Source organism: Stenella coeruleoalba (assembly GCF_951394435.1).
Source record: "Stenella coeruleoalba genome assembly, chromosome: 18".
NCBI lineage: Eukaryota > Metazoa > Chordata > Mammalia > Artiodactyla > Delphinidae > Stenella > Stenella coeruleoalba.
The window spans coordinates 7,418,987-7,439,397 of record NC_137164.1 but is presented as its reverse complement, the minus strand read 5'-3'; the positions used below and the strand labels follow the sequence as shown (position 1 = coordinate 7,439,397).

Sequence of the window (20,411 nt, the reverse complement as noted above, 5' to 3'; positions counted from 1 at the left end):
ATGCCCGGAGCCTGTGCTCCGCAACGGGAGAGGCCACAACAGTGAGAGGCCCGCGTACCGCAAAAAAAAAAAAAAAGGAGACATCCAGCTTTTCTGGGAAAGAAATCACAGTACAGTTTCGACCTGGCCACTCTCTTGGAGGAAGTTTGCTTCACTGTCCAGAGTGTTGACCTCTCCAGAGGGGCAGCCATCTCCAGATGTGGCCACACGGCTGCTGTGGTCCTCCTGGAGACATCCTCGAGCAGACAAGTCAGCAAACTCAACCTCTTCCTCAAAAGCAGCATCTTCTCACAAACAGAATGTGAATTTCTCCCTGCTCCCTGGCTTCGCCCACAGGGAGTGCATGCCAGGATATACTAGAATGTTCCAGAGCTCCCTGGGAATTCTGGAACGCCTATGCCCTCCATCTAGGCAACCCAGCTCTCTGCTCCAGGCACCTGCAGGCTTCAGAATCTCCCCCTGCGTGTCCTTCCCCGACATGCACGAAACTCAAGTTCAGAGACTGGGTGTGTTTTGTGTGTGTTACCTTCTGCGCTCAAATTTTCTTGCTACTCACTACCTCCTCCCTGCACTGCACTTGCTTTCCCTCTAACTTCTATCACAGTCCACAGTGGCTGTGTGCAAGGCAGGAGAGCCCCACCTGCGAGTCTGGTCAGCAACTGGAAGCAACTGCAAGTTATATGCATCTCCTCTACGTCCTCAACATTCTATAGAAAAGCTCGACACAGCTTGTACCACATTATATGGTAACTGTTGCTATGCCTTCGCCTGGAAAATATGAACTGTCATTTACTGAGCACATCCTACGTGTCAGTGTTTAATGTACATTACTACCAGACCCATAAGATAGGTATTCTATTTTCCCTATAACAGATGAGAAAACAAAGGATCCAAAAGGTGAAGTAACTTGTCTAAGATCACTCGGCTAAGCAGAGAGACCAAGCATCACCTGGGCAGGCCTGGCTTCGAAGCCAACCTTCTCTCTATGACCCCACCTGCCCGGCAGCGTCTTAGAAGCCTGAGGTCTGGGCTGAGACTTTCCTTTCTGTCCTGGAGGTTTGCCCCGGGACTGAGGGGTTTCCTGGGATGAGGGACTCTGGGTGCTGAAACCGGGACAGTTGGTCACCCCACGTGGGAATGTGGATGCCTGGACATTACCGTGGCCTCAAGCATAGATGCCGGGCTGCGTGGACCAAGGGGAAAGATCACGGCCCACAAGACGCCCCCTGCAGGGCAGGGACCACAATGTAAAGTTCTCCAACTTTTGAGAAAAGTTCCAGCGGGTCTCCAGGCCAGAATATAATCATCATGATCATTTGGGGGTGCACACAGGACTTGTCAGTCAGTGGACAAGGTTTGCCAAACATTAGAGAAACATCCTGGGGGTTTTCTCTCTCTCTTTTTTTAACGAATCCAAGAAATCTAAATCTAGGTAAAAATTTTGAAAGTATTCATGTATCCTTTGGACTCATCGCCCTCAAGTGCTCATCTCTGAGCAGGCTTCAGGGTCCACAGCCACCTGGAGCTTGACCGAGAGTCCTTAGGTGGTCCTGCTAGAAGGCCACCAGCAGTCCCTGTGCCACCCCCCCCACCCCCCCACACACACACACTCACCCTGCACATGACCTTGTCAAAGCCTCTGCAGCTTCGCTTTGAGCTTCTGCAGGTGCTGTTGAGACCAAAGCTTCCCCCTTCCTCCCGAAACCCTACTCATCCTCCAGCCTCTCCTCCTCCCAGAGCCTCCCACCACCTCCTTCCTGCCCGGGTCCCACGGGCACTGCCCCTCTGTGTGGATGTTTGTTTCACTCCCCCGCCAGGCTGGGAGCCCTGCCGGGCAAGAGCCAGTGGCCATCTTCTTCTGGGGTTCCCAGCATCCACTACGGTGTTTGGCGTACAGATGCTCAGCAAATGTTTCTTCCAGTGAGACAGAAACAGAGCTCTCCGGGGCCTGCTGGTGATGGAAGCAGCCCAGCTTGAAAGGCGGTCTGCTCCGCGTTGCATCCACAGGTGGCTCCAGGCTTACTTACAAGCACAGAACTTACTGTCAGCTTCGAGCCAGGGCCGCCGGTTGCTGGCTGTTGTGGAGGCCACCCCACGGTTGCCATGGGAACCAGCCACTCACAAAGCCTCCAGGGAGCCCTGAACTCCGCCCCCAACTCCCTGCGGATGCTGCCATGGGAACTTCCCAGGTTCCAGCGCCTCCCTCCAGCCCATCCCTGAGGCCAGAAGATGAGGGGCTGGGCTTCGGTGGGGCTCGGACCACGCCACCTACAGCTGCTTTCATGGAAAAAGGCATTCAAAGTTCCAAAGAGACCAGCCAGTAAGTGCACTGCTGGGGCACATCCTGTCAGATGAAGTGTCTTCACACCTGGCAGTGAGCTGAAAAGGGCGAGAACCAAGAAACAGGCAGGATGGGGAAATTGAAGAGGGATCAGTTCTCCTTTACCCACAGGGTGGCTTTTGGGGTGTGTGGGGAGGTCTGATGCCGGGAAAGGGGCACCAGGGAATGTTGTCAGACCTGCCGATGGTGGATCCCAGCAGAGGTTTTACCAATTGACTTTGAGAAGCATCTGTGGAGTATCTCACAGGTGAAGAAGCTGAGGCTCAGAGACGTTAACCAAATCCATGTCCTTAACGTCTTGGGCCTCTTCCAGGCGTGGTCTTATAAGTCTCCCACGCGTGCCTCCCTGCTCCCCTGGCTGGCTGCAATAATGATGACTCTGGGCAACGCTGGAAGTGCCCAGTGACCTGGTGAAGAGGACAGAGCCTCTGCCAATCCAAGCCCCTGAAGAGCTGAGCTGAATCGGGCTGCCCACCAATTTCCGCCCCTGCTCCGGAGTATTACCTGGAGAAGAAATAAACCTCTCGTGTGACTACACATGGGGTCTGTTTGTTACAACAAGTAGCTTTCCTTAACTGAACGATGGGACAGGAAGATTTCGGCTTCCTTGTACTCCATTTCACAGGACTAGTTCCAGGACAACTGGTGGCGTCTGAGGTATGTAGGCTCAGTTGGAAAGGTCCAGAGATGCTGGTATGTTCGTCACGATAGCTTCTTCCTGTGCTCTGGAGGGTTTCCAAGAAGTTGGCTCCAAGACAGAGCAATAATTGTTCACATAACGTGTTGCCAGAGAGATTATGGCTTTGCTGCATGGTATCTGGTACTTAAAAGGTGTTCTATAAATGCTTATTGAATGGATGGATAGATGGATGGATGGGTGGATAATGGCTTCTACTGCAGGGCAGGGGAAGGAGGGAATGTCCTAAATATAGACACGGGAGTCTAACTGAGACACAAGAAAGAAGGTAAAGAGAGAGAGCTGGTCACTGCAGTGACAGCACCCTCTTAGGGTGTGTTGGCAAGTCCAGCTGGGTAAAGAAGAACAGGTGACCAGAGATGGACAGGCCCAAGGAGGCAGCAGATGTGTGGCGTGAGCGAGCAGCTCCTGCTGCTGGAAATGCTTCCCACCCAGCCCCAGCCAGGGCTCGGAATGCCACTTCATCAAATAAAACCACAGACAGTGTGCCCACTTAAATTTGAATTTCAAATAAACAACTCTTATTTGTCCTTGTGATGCTTGGGACATTCTTATACTAAGATGCTATTCACTTTTTAAAATCTGAAATTCAAATGGAAATGGGTGTTCTGTATTTGATCTGGCAACCCTAATCCAGGCTGCCCAATAAGTGATCTTGTTGGACAAACGGGGGAACATCTGACATAGGCTGATCAAAGACCACTGTTTCAGGGATCAGCAGTTGTTTGCTTCTTCTGAATAGCCAGGAGGTAGAAGACCTCTAACAACTTCACTGGGCCTCTTCTCTGCATTTTGGAAAGTATTCTAAGTACAGAAAATGGCAGGTTTGTAAATAGTGGCGTAACTTAGAACAGAAAAAAAAAAAAAAAACTCAAAAAACCCAAAACAAAACAAAACAAAACCAAAAAACCCTTTGGCCTTCAGTCTATTAGATCCAGAGAAGAAATTCTTCCAACCCGGTGACAGTTTATTAAATGTGAAACATACAGCCTCATTTAGAATAGAATTTATAGAATGGGGAGAACAAGGGGCCTTTCTGCTTTTAACCTTTGGAAGAAGTCTCTGTGTGTTTTTTTCAAAATTCTTAAAACAAACATTTTCCACATGTAGGTATTTTCCCTATGAAAAACTTGCTGTTTAATAAATAAATCCATTGTCAGCGCAGAATTCTTGGTCAGCGTTTGCGAAGATGCTGTTTTTCTCCCTTTAGATTAATTGTTTTAGTTTATTTTCTTAATATTCCTGGGAGCCATGGGAGAAAGTTCTAGAAGTAAAGGGAGTCTAGCCTCACCCTCTTCCCCCATACTGATCACATTACAATTTTACATTAAAATCTCCTTGGGGAGAAAAAAGGCAAGAGGCCTGAAGGGCTAAGCCAACCACTTTCCAGGGTCGGGAGGATGGGTCGTGTGCCTGGACCACATCCTCGCCGGGTGCTGATGCTTCTCGTCCACGACAGGATGGACAGCTGCATCTGAGCATCACATCGTGAGAGAATCTCCACCATCATCATCCCACTGGTCACGTGCTTTACTTGTCATCGTCCCCCGCGGGAGTCCTGATTTTCATGCGTGCCTCTCTGCAGTCTGTTCCCCACCCAGCAGCCACAGAGGGCTTTGGAAAACACCATTCCCCTGCTTTAAACCTTCTGATGAGTCCTCAGCCTTGAACAAAAGAGCCAAACCCTTCACTGTGGTCTCCAGTGCCCCTAGTTCCACGCCCGCTTAGGGCTCCCGATGAGCTGGTAACTGTGCTTGAAAAATCCTTTCCCCGAGTGTTGGCCTGACTGCTGCCTTGTTGTCACTCAGGTAACAGCCTAAAAGCTGCCTCTCTGGGCAAATTGCCCAGATCATGAAACCTAAGGCACCCCTTCCCCCCCGCCCCACACCCCCACCCCCCGCCCCCGTCTCATTGCGCTGTTTGATTCTTATCATAGCACTTACTACTATCTGATCAGTTTTTGTTTATTTGCTTATTGGCTGTATCCTCCAAGTAGAATGTAAACTCCAGAAAGCCAGGGACCCTGTTTCTCCTCTTCAAGCCATATTCCCAGCACCTAGAGCAGCACAGCACAGAGTAGGCCATCAATACCTGTGGACCAACTGAACGAATGGCTTGCAGAAACTTTCAAAGGCCCATCTTTTCACCAGGCACCAAATCCTCATGAAGGCAACACACACACAGACTAATGACATTAGCAAATATTCATCCAGGGCTCGCCACCTCCCTAAGCACTTCACATGTATAATTAACTCTCTTAATCCTCACAACAGCCCTGGGAATTCCATCGTGTTATTATCCCATGTCACAGGTAAGGGCCTGGGGCACAGATAGGAAACGTCCTTGCCTGTGACCACGTGGGTCAGAGGATGCCTGGATGGACCCAGGCAATCCAACCCCAACTCCAAGCACAGTCCCTAAGCTGTGGTGCTAACCCTAAAGAAAGCCCAGATCCTGGGACATGAAGCGGCCGGGTTTCTGGAAGGGATTCCCTGTGAGGCTTTTGGTTGAATACGTTGGTTTCTTTTATACCATTTGTTGAGTTCTGGTCCTATTTCAGCGTTAGGAGGATACAGAACCAGCGTGTGATTTGGCAAGACTTAGGAGGGAGCCAAAGACAGAGGGTGAAGGAGGACCCACGATAGAGCCACTGTTGCCCGTGTCTACCCACCCATCCCCTGGCCGTTCACCCAACACCCAATCACCACCAGGCGCCGTGCCATTCTGGGCACATCTGTCTATCAAGAGGCGGTAAGTACTGCAAAGGCACAGAGCAAGGTAGGGGGTGGGATGCTGAGGATAGAAGAGGATGCTGCTGTATAGGTTCCTGTGAGAGACCGTGGAGCAGGGTGTTCCAGGCAGTGGGACGGCGAGAGGCGAGGTCCCGAGGCAGAACGTGCCTGGTGTGTCCAGAGGACCAGCAACAGTGGGCCTGAGACGGGCGAGCAGTGGGCAGGGACGGGGTCAGGGAAGGGAGAGGACTTACGGGTGCTGTAAGGTATTAGGATTTTGCTCTGAGTCAACAGGAAGCCATGGTTTGACTTACAGGTTTGGAGAGTCACTCTGGCCGCTCAGACACTGAGTGGCATGAGCACGAAAGGGGGGGGACGGGCCGTGGCCGTGGTTCTGCTTCCTAGCGGACACCCGACAGTGCCTGGACACACGTTTGGTTCTCACAACCTGGGGAGTCAGGGAGTGTGCTCCTGGCATCGGTGAGTCTCAGCGGGTATGCTGTCAAGCATCCTGCCCTGCACACAAACCCCCCCGACAGAGAATTATCCAGCCCCAAAGGTCAGTCTTGCCAGGGTTGAGAAATCCGGAGCTAGCGGATTACTGCCATCATCTAGGCAAGAGGTATACTCATTAAAGAGCAACTGAGCACCTACTGTGTGCCGGGCAACGTTCCAAGAACTGAAGATACAGCGACGAACAACACAGACCAGGTCTGTGCCTTCCTGAGTTTACAGTGCGATGACAGTGGAAGCTTAGAACAGGGTGGAGGCGGCAGAGGGGTGAAAATGGTCGGGTTTTTGTATCTTTTGAAGGTAAAACCAATAGGATTTTCTAAGGATTGGGTAGAATGAAAGAGGAGCCGAAGTTGACCCCAAGGCTTCGTCCTGAGCAGTGAGTACAGAGTTGCTGTTTACTGAGCTGAGGACCACAGGGAAGGTGGGAGAAAGTGATTTGGGGGTTGGGCAAATCGGGGGTTTTGTTGTGGACATATTAAGTGGAGATGAGGGAAATTGGAGATTTAATCTGGAGGTTAAAAAAAAAGAGGTCTTGGGCTTCCCTGGTGGCGCAGTGGTTGAGAGTCCGCCTGCCGATGCAGGGGACACGGGTTCGTGCCCCGGTCCGGGAAGATCCCACATGCCGCGGAGCGGCTGCGCCTGTGAGCCATGGCCGCTGAGCCTGCGCGTCCGGAGCCTGTGCTCCGCAACGGGAGAGGCCACAGCAGTGAGAGGCCCGCGTACTGCAAAAAAAAAAAAAAAAAAAAAAAGAGGTCTTTTTTTTGTAGGAAAAAAATTTTAGAAATTGGCAAATGTAGAGAAGAGCACTGAAGAATTCAGTGTAGGTGTAAGAGTACATCCAGGAGATCATCCCTGCAAGCTGAGCTCTGCTGCCTGAGAGCTCTGACCTCTAACCCTGCAGAGGATGGGGAGAAGCGGAATGCGGTGAGAAGAAAGCCAAATGAAGAAAGTGTTCCAAGAGATGAGAGCCATCAGCCGTGCCAGGGAAGTGCTTCCATGCCCGGAAGAAAAACTGAATACCACCTCCTCTCCATCTTCCAACGCTATAAATTGTTCCAGGGAAGCATCATCACAAAACTCATCGCTGCCTTACCTATTTCAGTCTCTCCATTTACTCTGATCAGTAATCAAATTAGATGTTGCACAAGATGCTAAAGTGTTTAATACATATACTCCCTGTCCTCATGAAGCTTTCCATCTACTAAAGAAAATACAACATCAACGAAAGCTTCTGCCACATAAAAGAAGGAATTAATCTATCAGTATTCACCAGGTGTCCGCTATATTCACAGCCCTCAGCTTGTGGTTGAAAATACACAAGAGAAAGGCAAGACAAAGGTTTTCGTCTCATGGAATTTACAATCTAGTCGTGGAGATTTAGAGGAGACATATAGTGGAGAGTGGAGATGCTCTAGGTGTTTGAAGAAGGAGGAAGCTATTCATTATTAAAAGGTCTTCTTACCGACCTCCAGCCTGAAATGTCTCCCTTCTACTGTGGTTCACATATATATTGGGAGTGGAAGTCCCAAGGAAGTTGGGATCAGGCCAGAGGATGTGAGTACATCAGCATGACCATGACAACCTCGGAAAAATGACCCCAATGCCCACTGGCCATGGACGGACAGTAGGAGGAGACTTCTCCTAGGAGCTCAGGCTCAGAGCTAGCAACCCCTAGGACTGGTGGTGGAAGGGGAATTAGGGCCAACACGAAACTAAGATATCTTGGCGTCTCTTCCCATTCATTAGCTCCCAGCTGTGATTTCCCCAGAAGTAACCAGATAAAAGAGGTTTTGCATTTGCAATGTGGAGGCTTTGGAAAAATCAATTTCCACACCAATTTCTCTCTCAGGTCTGATATTCTAACCCGAAATAGGTTCTCAATTCTGCATACCCCAGCATTATAATGGGAAATTCATGAATTTCTGCATTAATGTAACCAAATCCTTGTATTATAAGGAGCAAAGCTTCAGTGCTCACAGGAACTCTTTGTATAAGGGGCAGATGAGCCTCAAAGGACAATCAGGCATTTACTTGTTTTAGCCTCATTTCTAGAGTGTAAGAAAGGCAGCAAAGTGGTGGATTGCTGGGCATGTGTAAGTAGAACATGGTTCAAGTTTTTGCAAAATTTATACACCTCTTTCTATAAAAATCTCAGGCAATTCTTAAGATAAATGTGTTTGGCTTGAGAAGGATCAAAGAAACCGTCTATTTTCTTTTTTGTACGAATTCCTGAAGTACTCTCCCGTGAAGACTCAAGATACCTCAGAAGGAAGATGGAAGGACAAAATATTTCCAAAAAAAGGTCTACTTCCTCTATCTCTCCTCATCTTCTTTTTCAAGTCAGTTTGCTTTATCGACAGTAAGATGTTTCAATTATCCGTTCTGTCAACACCTCACCAAAGCCAAGGTAAATATGATCATTTTGCTTTGGTATAAATAAATATGGGAGTAGTAGATTATTTTTTCAAACAGCCAAGGACCATAGAGTTAGAAATCACCTGTAAAGCCTGGAAGGCTTGCAAGGCCATTATCAGGAAAATTCCCTCAAGTCACATTTCTTTAACAAACAAACAGTAAGCAAAGGACCTGGATTTTTCTTTTTCACCGGTGTGAAGCCGTCCTGTTCTTTGAGCCCAGTCCTAAATTGGGAAATACAAAGGGTCAATTGATTTCTTATGAATGTGATTTTTCTTACCTGACATGTTTTCCATAAATTAGTACAATGATGCTAGGTTTTTAGATTAAAAGACCCAGTTCAAGATGTCTGTCCGCGGAAGAGGACATGAAGTATTTGCTTTGTGTCTCCATTAAGAAGATGACTTTCAATGGGCTGCTGTCAGACGAGGCGTCTGGATTCCGGCTGAGCTGATTCAGACCCCCAGGCTGAAAGCCTTCGAGGACCCTTAGCAAGTCCCTTCCCACCCCCCATCCTCAGAAACAACATGAACAACATGGAGACCCACACATGCATGTTTTGAGGATAATTTCAGGGTTTTCAAGCATCCCCACCCCAGAGGTCCAGACCCCAAAACCGCATCTGAGCTGTGATACAGGTTACTTACTTGCTCTCTCTCAGGCTCACTCTCCCCCCTCGTAAGTGGGCGTGTGATAACAATACCTCGATCATCAGTCGACTTTCATGATTAAATGAGCAGATGTATCTGAAGCTCTCAGCACAATACCTCGCCCATAATGAAAGCTGGTCATCGTCAGCTGTTATTTTCATGCCTGGGCCATGAGTTTAAGATTCCCTGGTCAAAAAGAATAATATAGGTACTTTACAGTTTATCTGTATCAATATATATTTTTATTTATTTATTATTTATTTTTGGCTGCGTTGGGTCTTCATTGCTGCGCGCAGGCTTTCTCTAGTTGCGGCGAGTGGGGGCTACTTTTCTTTGCGGTGCGCGGGCTTCTCATTGCGGTGGCTTCTCTTGTTGCGGAGCACGGGCTCTAGGTGAGTGTGGGCTTCGGTAGTTGTGGCTCATGGACTTTGTTGTTCCACGGCATGTGGGATCTTCCCAGACCAGAGATCGAACCCGTGTCCCCTACATTGGTAGGTGGCTTCTTAACCACTGGGCCACCAGGGAAGTCCCTGTATCAAGTTTTAAAAATCTATATGGCAGGTTTTATGGAGTAACAGTTAAGAGCATTAGTTTACTTTAATGTCCATAGTTTACTTGAGAATAGCTTGACATCGAGAATGGAAACATGAGTTTGTATTATCTGGAGCCTTAGCTCTTGGGGCATTGAGTTGCTGTAAGAGAAAATTCAGCCTCCGAGAGTGGTCAGCTGGCAATGCACCAGAAAGATGTCGGCTCTTCAAATTTCAAGCACCACCTGAGGCTTTGCATGTTAAGATAATGCATGTCAGAAATGAGTTTTTATTGGCAGAATGAGAGACTTGTTAGTCTACACGATGAGTATCAGAAATAGACTCTCACTGGTAGAATGAAAGGTATTCAAGTTTGGAAGCCTGGGTAAAATACTGTAAAAATGCTCCCCAATGCATGCCGTAGGAGCCAGTGCCGCTGGGGTCCTGTGCGTGGGGATGGCACTGAGGCCAGACAGTCCTGTGAGCTGCCATTGGTTAAAATTTCTGGTTGCCTGATGCCAGTTCTAGGGCCCTACCTCTGGAATATTGTTGCTTGTGCCTCAGGGGAAACTTTTAGTCAAGAGCTAGAATCCACCAAGCTCACAGTTGTACGAATTGTCCAGGGCCTGCTTTCTAAAGGAACCCTTGTTTAATAAAAGTTCTGTATTTGTGTCCAAATTTGGTCTGAGAATTGCTTTCCTAATAACATGATAATGAACACTTTCAATGTCTCAGTGACGTCATAAACCCAAATTACCCAAGAGTGGTGCTCAGCCCCATTGGATTAAGTCAGTTCACGGTAGCTTTTTTTTTTTTTTTTCTCCTGTGACCCCAGCACACAGCCTGCAGGATCTTAGTTCCCTGACCAGGGATGGAACCTGGGCCCCCAGCAGTGAAAGCACGGAGTCCTAACCACTGGATCACCAGGGAAGTCCCCACAATAGCTTTAAGATAAGATAGACCTGAATTTGACTCCCAAATGTGTTACCTCCTAGCCCTTTGACCTTGGGCAGATGTCCTTGCCTGTGGGCCATTAAAGGATTAAATAAGGCATACAGAGCACATGCACAGTACCGGGCACACAGCGAGACGGTAATAAAGGCATCGTCGTGGTTATGATCAAGTGTTTAGGGATTCTCGTCTCTCCTAATCGTAAGGGGCTTCCCAACGTCTTTAGATGTTTATCTTATGTGACAGTTTTACGCAGAACTGTGCGTCGAAAGTGCCCATTCTTGGGCTCTTGTGATCTACTTTGCTCAGGTGATCCTTTTACCTCTTGGAGTCTTTAAGGTCCCCCTTGGGATGAACATTCCTTGTGGGCATGGATCTTGTCTCTTAGTCACTCTTGATGCCCGGCACCTGGACCCAGGCCTGGAACGTGGCAGGGGAATGATAGGGACCTAACTGAACTGTGCGTCTTCTCTTATCCAAGCTCAAAACCAGGAGTCCTTTCTCCTCCCTCTTCTCTCCCTGCTCTCACGCCACCAGCCATGCTTCCCGTTTGTTGTTTATTCATAACGTTACATCTTCTAGCCTCTCAGCCACCATCTTGCATTTACCATTGACATCTTCACCTACTGGTTATATCCAACTTGTTTCCCCTCCCGCGTCTGGCTAGTTCTTTCTTCAAACTGTCTTCTACAGAGCAGCCAGATTACTCTATTAGAACTCTGCACAAATCATCATTCTCTCAACAAACAAAAAACACCCACTTTCAACAACTCTCTACTGAGAGCATCCAGGTCCCACAGGCTGGCTGGCAACTGGAGTCTCCACGACCTAAACCCACGGACCTTCCTTTCAGGAAATCCTTCACTCCAGTCACAGCGGTTTCCTCATGATCTCTGCTGACCCCTGCGTTCACAGACCAGTGTCTCTCAAACATCTCTACCAAAGGCTCCCTAAACTACAGAGGATGGTGGCTCAAGTACAGAGAGGGAGATGTTGCTTTCAAGTCCTGTGTTTTATCTAAAAAACTCATATGAATTTTGCATTCCTAGCGCATAATACATCCATCTGTGTTTGTATTAATATATAAACATCTTAGACGACAGCCACTCTGTAACATTGGATGAGTCCAATCTCCAGGGTCCAAGAAGATGTGCCCAGGTAAGCCGATGGTTTGTGTATCCTCTGGCTTACCACAAAGCACCGTTTTCCCCACCGTCACAAGCCCGCAGTCTGTTCTCCTGGCCTCCCTCCTCCCTACCCTGACTATTTCGGGCAGCAGTCACCGCCTCCTCTGAGATCCTACTCACTGTAGCTTGAACCGGGGACCATCTTTTCATAAACAATTCTGTTCCCCCAAATAAAAGGTAGGCACTTGGAGACAAAGACCCTCTGTTCCACCAGTGTTTTTCCCCTGGGTGTGGCACGGAGCTCTGAGCGCAAACAGCCCTCAGCAACACCTTCTGTATTCCTCGTGTGCTTTAAAGTGTCTCTTTAACGTTTCCATTTTACATTGATTTCTTTCTTTCTTGTCTTTTCTCCTCTTTCTTTCCCATCCCTTCAATGGCCTTTCTTTCTCCTTCTCTCCTATTTCGGGTCTGAGTGAACTGAACACTGAGTTATCTCTCAGCGGTAGGAGCTTTTCAGATGCTATGCTTTAAAATGCTTCCAACAGAACAATATAAAGAGCGATAAGAGCAACAATGAATGGCTTATTTATTTGTTTGTTTGTTTGTTTTGGGCATTTTATCAAAGACAGGCCCTGTGCTCAGAGATTTATTTGACTTGTTTGTTTCATGATAACACACCAGTGGAGAATCCCTCACTAAAGTAAAGTGGAACATTTCAGAAAAGTACACAAGCAACTCTCAGCTTCCTGGAGACCCACTTCCTTTCTCTGCCCGGCCTCTCCCATTTCATGTTTCAGTAACAGCCCCATAGAACGGAAGAATGAAGGCAGGGAACTCATGGAAGGAAGGGCTTTGAAACACAAGGTTAAACTGAGATGAGCTTCAGTCATTAGCTCTGCTTTCTGTGGTCCCCATTAACCCAGGTGATTGAAAGGGCAATGGAAGGATGTGTCAGCTGAATCACAGAATGCTATTGAGGTTTTCTTCCACTCAGTGGGCACGAACTATACACACACACACACACACACACACACACACACACACACACACCCCTTTCCCTCCGGCCCCTCCCCCAGCCTTTTTCAGAGGCTGGAAATAACGAGCCTCATCCAGCCGCATGGCGTCAGTCACGCCGGCCAGCACTCTTTTCATCTGTCACTGGCCGGGCATCCACAAGTGTAAACATAATTGGGGTGAGGGAGGGAGGCAGTGTGCCCAGTGGGCGTGGCCTCCTGGCTCCAGGTGAGAATCGACCTTTCCGGACAGTGCTGTGGCCACGGTCAGGTTGCCACAGCACTGACGATGAAACCGAACCTATACGCGCGGCAGCAAGAAATCACGCACCAAGTGTTCATTCTTTCGCTCTCTCGTGGACTGGGTGAGCAGATGTTTAGTCGTTGGATTCTGAGAAGGCTTATGTTTCGTTATGTTTATGCAGTGGTTTCCACTCTATTAATAGCATGTCCATTTTTGCAGCAAACTTCCTCAACCATTAAGGCCAATTTCCATTAAAAATTGTTTTCAAAAATTATCCAAAGAGAGACAGAGTCGTTGCTCTTCTATAGATAGAATTTCTGATTTCCTTGAAGCCTATGCTGACATCTTTCAGGCAAGCAGGAGTCTGCCCATTTGCGGAGCCGCAGGAAATGTTAATACGTAGGCTGGTGACAATCTGTACTACCTATCGGCACAGCATCTAAGTGCATAGGCCAGGGTAACAAGAAGAAAGGAGGAGAAACTTCTCCTGGGACTCTGGTCGATTTGTGTGCCAAGCGGAATTTTTAATTTGGAGAGCAATTCTGCAGAAATGAACAGAAACTGCTATCTAAACATTTTAATAAGAATAAGTCCCTGAGCCAATATGCAATTGAGTGCAGTGCTTTCTAGTAATTTCATTTATACAACAGCTCCACAAGCTGTTTCTCTCTCCATATTCAGATAACCCTCGCTTCGAGGGTGACCAGAAAAATGATATTTTAATAATGGGCCACATCTGTTGATCAGAAATACTTAATGAAACACTCTCATGATCATATGGGTAACAAGCTTCAAAGAACTCTTTTCTAGATTTAGACAGGACCTGTTCGCTTCTTGTGGTAATTTTTCAATATCGTCTGCAAGGAATCGTTACCCAAAGACACGTGCTTGGCCTGAGGTCCAGCGTGTTTTTCAGCTAGGAGACCTTGCTGGCTCCCACAGAACTTCTGGACCGGTGCTGTCCAATAGAAATATCGATACAACGCCAGCTGCATATGGAATTTAAAATTTTCTAGTCATCACATTAAGGAACGTAGAAAGAAACAGGTGCAATTAATTCTAATTAATGAATGAATGCATTTTGTTTAACACAACGTATCCGCAAGATTATCATTTGGATGTGTAATCAATATAAAAACATTCTTAATGGGATATTTTACATTTTTTATATTACGTCTTCAAAATCCGGCGTGCGTTTTCCATTTACAGCCCATCTCCATTCCGACAAGCCAAGTTCAAGGGCTCCATAGCCACGTGTGGCTATCGTATTGGGTGGCGCAGCTCTAGAGCAAAGGAAGGTAGTCTGCCACCACTCACATCAGGAAAACCCTGAGAATCTGAATAAGAAGGTGAATTCCTGGGCCCTGTTCATGACCTACCAAATCATATCTCTGGGGGTGGCACTGAGGGATTTGCATCTTTTAACAGCTCCGTAGCTGGAGCTTTGCTTAGTAAAACTTGAGAACATCCGTTAGGCTCCCTGTCCCAACTTATAGTCCTTCAGATATCACCACCACAGCCCTCACTGTTCCCGACCCAGGCTCCTCGCCTTCCCCAGGCAATAGAAATTGACTAGAGGCCAGACAAGAAATTCAGGCAAGGCTCTACCGGGGCCCCTGCTGCAGCAGCCGGGAGGGAGAACAAACAACAGGTTCCCTTGCTTGTTCGTTCCCGAGGCGGGGCAGGCTTGTTTCTTACAGGGGGTGAGAGTGAGGTGTGTCCAGGGGTCGGGCCGGAAGGGTGGCTTAGGGAGTTTGCCCACCCCTTAGGTGGTGTTGTGTGCAGGGGGAAGGCTCAATACCCTGCTTTTGCTCCGGGCTCTTCAAAAGTGGCGGTTGAGTTTGTTTGGTTTTTTTTTGGTCTCTGTATCTTCTGGGGCCAGAATTTGCCCCAACTGCGCATGCACACAGTCATTTTTAGTCCCATACAGTTTCTCTCTATTTTGTAGCTGGAGGAGAGGTGTGTCCACGTGCAAGCACTGCAGCACCGCAGCAAAGGGTCCAGGTCCCAGGCCTGTCTCACCACCACACATCATATAAACCAGGAGATACAACCTCACCACCCAGTCTATTCTGTTATTGGCTCACAAGCGTCTCTTGAGCACTGATCATGTCCAGCACTGTTCTCGGCAATAAACAATGGGGGGGGGGCGCTTCCCTGGTGGCGCAGTGGTTGAGCGTCCGCCTGCCGATGCAGGGCATGCGGGTTCGTGCCCCGGTCCGGGAAGATCCCACATGCCCCGGAGCGGCTAGGCCGGTGAGCCATGGCCGCTGAGCCTGCGCATCCGGAGCCTGTGCTCCGCAATGGGAGAGGCCACAACAGCGAGAGGCCCGCGTACAGCAAAGAAAAAACAGAAACAAAACCAAAAAACAATAGGGGTGTTGCTCTGGGGTATTTATTGCTCTGGGGTAGAGCAATAAACAATAGAGGCAGTGTCCCTGCCCTTTGGAAGCTTACATTCCAGTGTAGGAGGCAAAGAATAAACCAGGGAAGGGGTAAATAAGTGGTCTGATTTCTGGTGGTGATGGGTACGGACAAGAAAAGCGGGAAGGCAGGAGGACAGGGGGTGAGGCGGAGGAAGGATGGGCTTCTATGCAGGCGCAGTGCGGCGGTCTTGGGGGCTCTGGGAAGAGATGACCACAGACACTGAATGAAAGGATGAAGGGAGCCCCGGAGCAGTCTGGGAGGAGCGCACTGCGTTAGAGCCGGCAGCGCGACGCCTGTGATAGTCAATGCACTTGACTTCAAACGTCGAAGTGCGTGGGATTTCATTCTGCAGCAACAGAAAACGAATGTAGCAATAATGAATATAATAAATATAGCAATAATAATCTTCAGCACTTATTATATGGTAAACTTATTCAGTTGCTTTATCTCATTATTCCTCGCAACACCCCGTAAAGCTGGCACTGTTCTTAGCCCAGTTTAGCACATGGGAAGACGGCACAGAACTGAGGACGAGACAGAGCAGGGGTCCAGCCGAGGCCGGAACTCTGCAGAGAGTTTGGTCACTGTGCACCGCTGCCTCCTATTAGGGGCGGGGTCCCTCACGCAGGAGCTCTGCGCCTGAGCGCCCCTTCTTCACAATGTGGAGGAAGGCTGCTCTACCCACGTCTCATCCCCCTGGTGCCTCCGCCCTGCCCGGCCTGCCCAGGCCACGGCATGCAGAGCCTCCTCTGATGGGCCACCACATTGCTTCCTCTCCTGCCTGCTGCAGGCCCCATGGCCAGTTTGGCCTCTGGGAGCTAAGGTGCCCCCAGGCTCCACGGGGCATATTCTGGCCTAGCCCACCCTTAGGGTGACCGACTCTTCTTGGTTTCCCAGGACTGTCCCAGTTTTAAAAACAAAAGCCCCACCTTCCAGGAAAGCCCTTGGTCCCAGGCAAACTGGGATGATTTCTCACCCTACCATCCTCTGAACCAGCCGAGGCTGAGGTAGGCGCAGGGGCCACTTGCATCCTGCATCTTGCCGTGACCTTTCCTGTCACCAAGATGCAAAGAAAGGCCCGGCTAGGATACTGAGTCCTGCTCCCGCCCCGAGAGCTGAGAGCAGAAGCAACTCCACTGAGGCAACTGGCTCCTGCTGGATGTGGGGTCTTCAGCCTGGACCCTCAGACAGGCTAGGAAACCATGACCCCGTGAGGACTGTTCCCGTGAACTGAGAGACCTGCTTGCCTTGAGCATCACGCATGCAACACGTTGATGCAGACATCACTGAGGCCAGACTCCACGTGCCCGTCCACTCTGCTCCCAACAGGAGAGAGCCGGGGGGAGAGTTGGCCCCCATCCAGCCCCATCCTCCCTGTGATGGTGACCATGATGCAACTCGGCTGGGGGTAAAGGGGGCTCATCTACTGCTGGTCACCTCAACTGAGAGCTCAGTCCCGATGAGCCGGCTTCTCTCCATTGGGTGTCCTAGACTCCTGAGCACACCCTGCTGTCTTCCAAATTGTGCTTTTTTTTTGTCAAGGGACAGCAGGTGTGACAGTGGTTGGACGATTACGAATCTGTACCTGATACGGGAAATGGTTCCACACACATACTTTATGAAGTATTACCAGCCAGGGACTCATGAACTCATGCACTTACTTATTCATTTGTTCTACTAATATTTGGGGACCCCTACGATGGGTCTGGCATCATCCTAGGCTCTGACACTGAGTTACAGCACATTTTAAACTGAATGATACAAAGAGTGCTGGGCACGATGGTAGCACATAAAGGTACCAACCTAGTCCTCATGGGGTGCGGGTAGGGGGCACACATTCAACAAAAGATTCTTAAGGAAACAAAAGGTTCTTAAGGAAGTCTGTTTGTCCACAGGAAGGATTGTTTGTTTGTTTTTGCATTTATCCCCAATTTATTTATCTCATTAAAACCGCTAGAAAAAAATCTTGATCTCATACGACTCACGCCTACTGTCCCCTACAATACATCACGGTACAGGACGTTTTCTGAGTTCCCAAATAGTCTGAGCCATTGGGTGCCTGCTACGTGCCAGCCTCTAAGCTTAGCACAGGAAAAGCAAAATAAACAGGGACATTCAAGAGCTGACGATGTAGTGGGCATGGGCGGCACGTACTAAAAGCACCTTGACGTTGCGATATGGACTTGCTGCGGTTGAGACGTGCACAGGGTGCTGTGCTGGGGGTCAGGGGCAACACCAGACCAACCTGGAAAAGGCAGTCTTCAGTTGTGTCCTGTCTCTTTCTTTGTTTCGTGGTATTTTTTTTGCCACTTAAAAATTTTCAAATAATACATGAAAATATAAATAAGAGATTAACACTTACTCCAAATCTCTTCACCCAGAGATAATCACACTTGACCACTGGTGACCTTCCAGGTGTGTGTGTGTGTGTGTATGTGTGTGTGAAGACAGCGTATTTTTTTATCATCATCATTAAGGTCAAGGAAAACAACGCAGTTATTCAACTGTAGCAATTTACCCACGTAAAACTCAACCACCAGCCTCGCATATGTGTCTGCATTTTATTTTAGGAAAACATAAATCGGGTCACAACACATCCTCGGAAAGCAGGATAAGTAAGAAACACACAGACGGGATCTGAAGAGCAAATCTGGTGCCACCATCACGTTCCAGGGCGGAGCTGACATGAAGATATTCTCTTCCAGGAAAAGTGAGGTTCGCTCAAGCTGCAAAGCCCAGAGGGTCAGCAGATTTACAGCGTCGTTTAAAGGGTTGAGTTAGGACGGCTTCTAGGGACTGATTAGCTGAGCACACCCACCCGGAATTCAGTTAGGGGATGAGGAGGAGGGGGGAGATGGTGGTGGCAATCGTCTTCATGTAGTTTTCAAAGTCACTTCCGAAAACGAGGATGAGGAAATAGTTGAGTATCCCAGCCAGGGACATGAGGAACAGGAACAGGATGATGCGTTTCCCAAATATGTAGCCACGTGTGCTGGAAAAAAAAGGGAAGAGAAACTGTAGAGGCAACACAAATGATACCAAGTTAACAAGAAACGCTATCACGTTGAGGTACACGGGCTTTAAATACAGCTCCTTTTACTCAAGAATGCTCCATTTACTTTCTATGAAGGATGGTAGTGTCTTAGCTACTATTAGTCATTGAATCTATTTCAAAACCGAGCTAAGAGAGCCTCACACCCATCACCATTAGGGCTCTGCTCTCCGGCTTCTCAGTGCCATCGGCACGCCAGCTCCTGGACGGCGTGAGGGTGGTGGCTTCTGCTGGTCAGCGGGGTTGTGACCGGGGACTAGGAACCCATGGGCTGCCTGAGACCCTCTCCAGGAGCGCCTGTAGGAGCTGTGCTGGCCAGCGTGTGGCACGCAGGGCTTTCAGGGCCTCTGTGTGAGAAGATGGTTTCAATGAGCCAAGCAGCCTGGTGGCATCTAGGCGGTGCGTTGGCATCCGAGGGCTCCATCTCGTCTCCTGAGCTGCCTGGGAATAACTCACGTTCGCTCTAATGAGGGCCAACCCCCAGCACTGGAAGGCAGGCCCTTACAATTGAAGTGAATCAGGGGAGGGAGACGTTTCCTCGCCTTCTCTCAGAGGCTCAAAATCCTAAGCCGCTTGGACAGAGCATCAGCTGGGGTCAGGAGGCGTCTCCCCAGTGACATGTGACCACCTAGCTGTGCATAGGGGCTGCCCTGGCTTCCTCTCTCCCCTGCAGCATCCTCCTGTGACGGCTGTGGCTGGTCCATCTGTGCAGCACCGGCACATGTAGAAAGTCCGGCCAAGTGAGTCTCTAAGGCTGTTAGTAAAGACCCCGGCGAGGGGCCCCTGTGGCAATCAGGAGTGCTCCCCGAGATCAGCCAGCTCAGCTAAACAGACGCCTTAATGCTGCTTGGCCCTCGTTTGCTACAATCAGAGAGCAGAATGTGGCATCCACAGGCTCGACGTTAGAAATTTTATCATTTTGAAAGGGACCCCAAAGGTTCATAATGCATCTCCTAATATTCCTGTGTCGAGAATTTGAAAATCATTCCACGGTTGAGCATGAACGTCCTCGCTGCCCACAGTGTCCCGTGCACCAGCAGCACAGACACCTGTTGGAAATGCAGAATCCCAGGTCCCTCCCCAGATCCACTGGGTCAGAACCTGCGCCACTGACGAGCTCCCTCTGTGACTCCCGGGCCCAGTAAAGTCTGGGAGGCACTGCCCGCTGCCAGCACCCTGCTCCTTTTTAGCCGGCTGTGTTCCTCTGTCTTTGGTTTCCTGTTCACGGTCCTGCTCAGGAAGGGACACATTCTAGCTCTTTGTTGGGGAAAAAAAGTTTGGTCCCAAAAGAAAAGCGAGCTGAATTGTATCTCCCGCATTCACGTCAGACCGCAGAATGACTATTTAGAAAGAGGGTCTTTAAAGAGAGGTAATTAAGGTCAAACGAGGTCACTGGGGTGGACCCTAACTCACCATAACTGTGTTCTTATAAAAAGAGGTGAAGACACAGACATGCACAGAGGGAAGACCACTGAGGACAAAGGGAGAAGACGGCCGTCTGCAAGCCAAGGAGAGAAGCCTCAGAGGAAACCAACGCCCCCGACATCTTCGTCTTGGACTTCCAGCCTCCAGAACTGTGAGAAAACGCGTATCTGTTGTTTAAGCCCCCCAGTCTGTGGCACTGTGTTATGGCGGTCCTCAAAGACAAATACAGAGAATTACCTGCTAATGCTGATAAGGAACTGAACATAAAGCAAACGAGTCTATTTTTCAGCC

The 20,411-nt window shown here is 49.0% G+C and overlaps 1 protein-coding gene across 1 annotated transcript in view; it reads right to left on the bottom strand.

The window, feature by feature from the left end:
• Positions 1 to 18,199: 18,199 nt before the first annotated feature.
• Positions 18,200 to 20,411, bottom strand: part of ALOX5AP (arachidonate 5-lipoxygenase activating protein) — a 30,947-nt gene continuing 28,735 nt past the window's right edge. Inside the window, exon 5 of the mRNA XM_079903398.1 lies at positions 18,200 to 18,635. Within this exon, the coding sequence (XP_079759524.1) occupies positions 18,473 to 18,635 (163 nt within the window). The 3' untranslated portion in view covers positions 18,200 to 18,472. The remainder of the gene's footprint in view (positions 18,636 to 20,411) is intronic.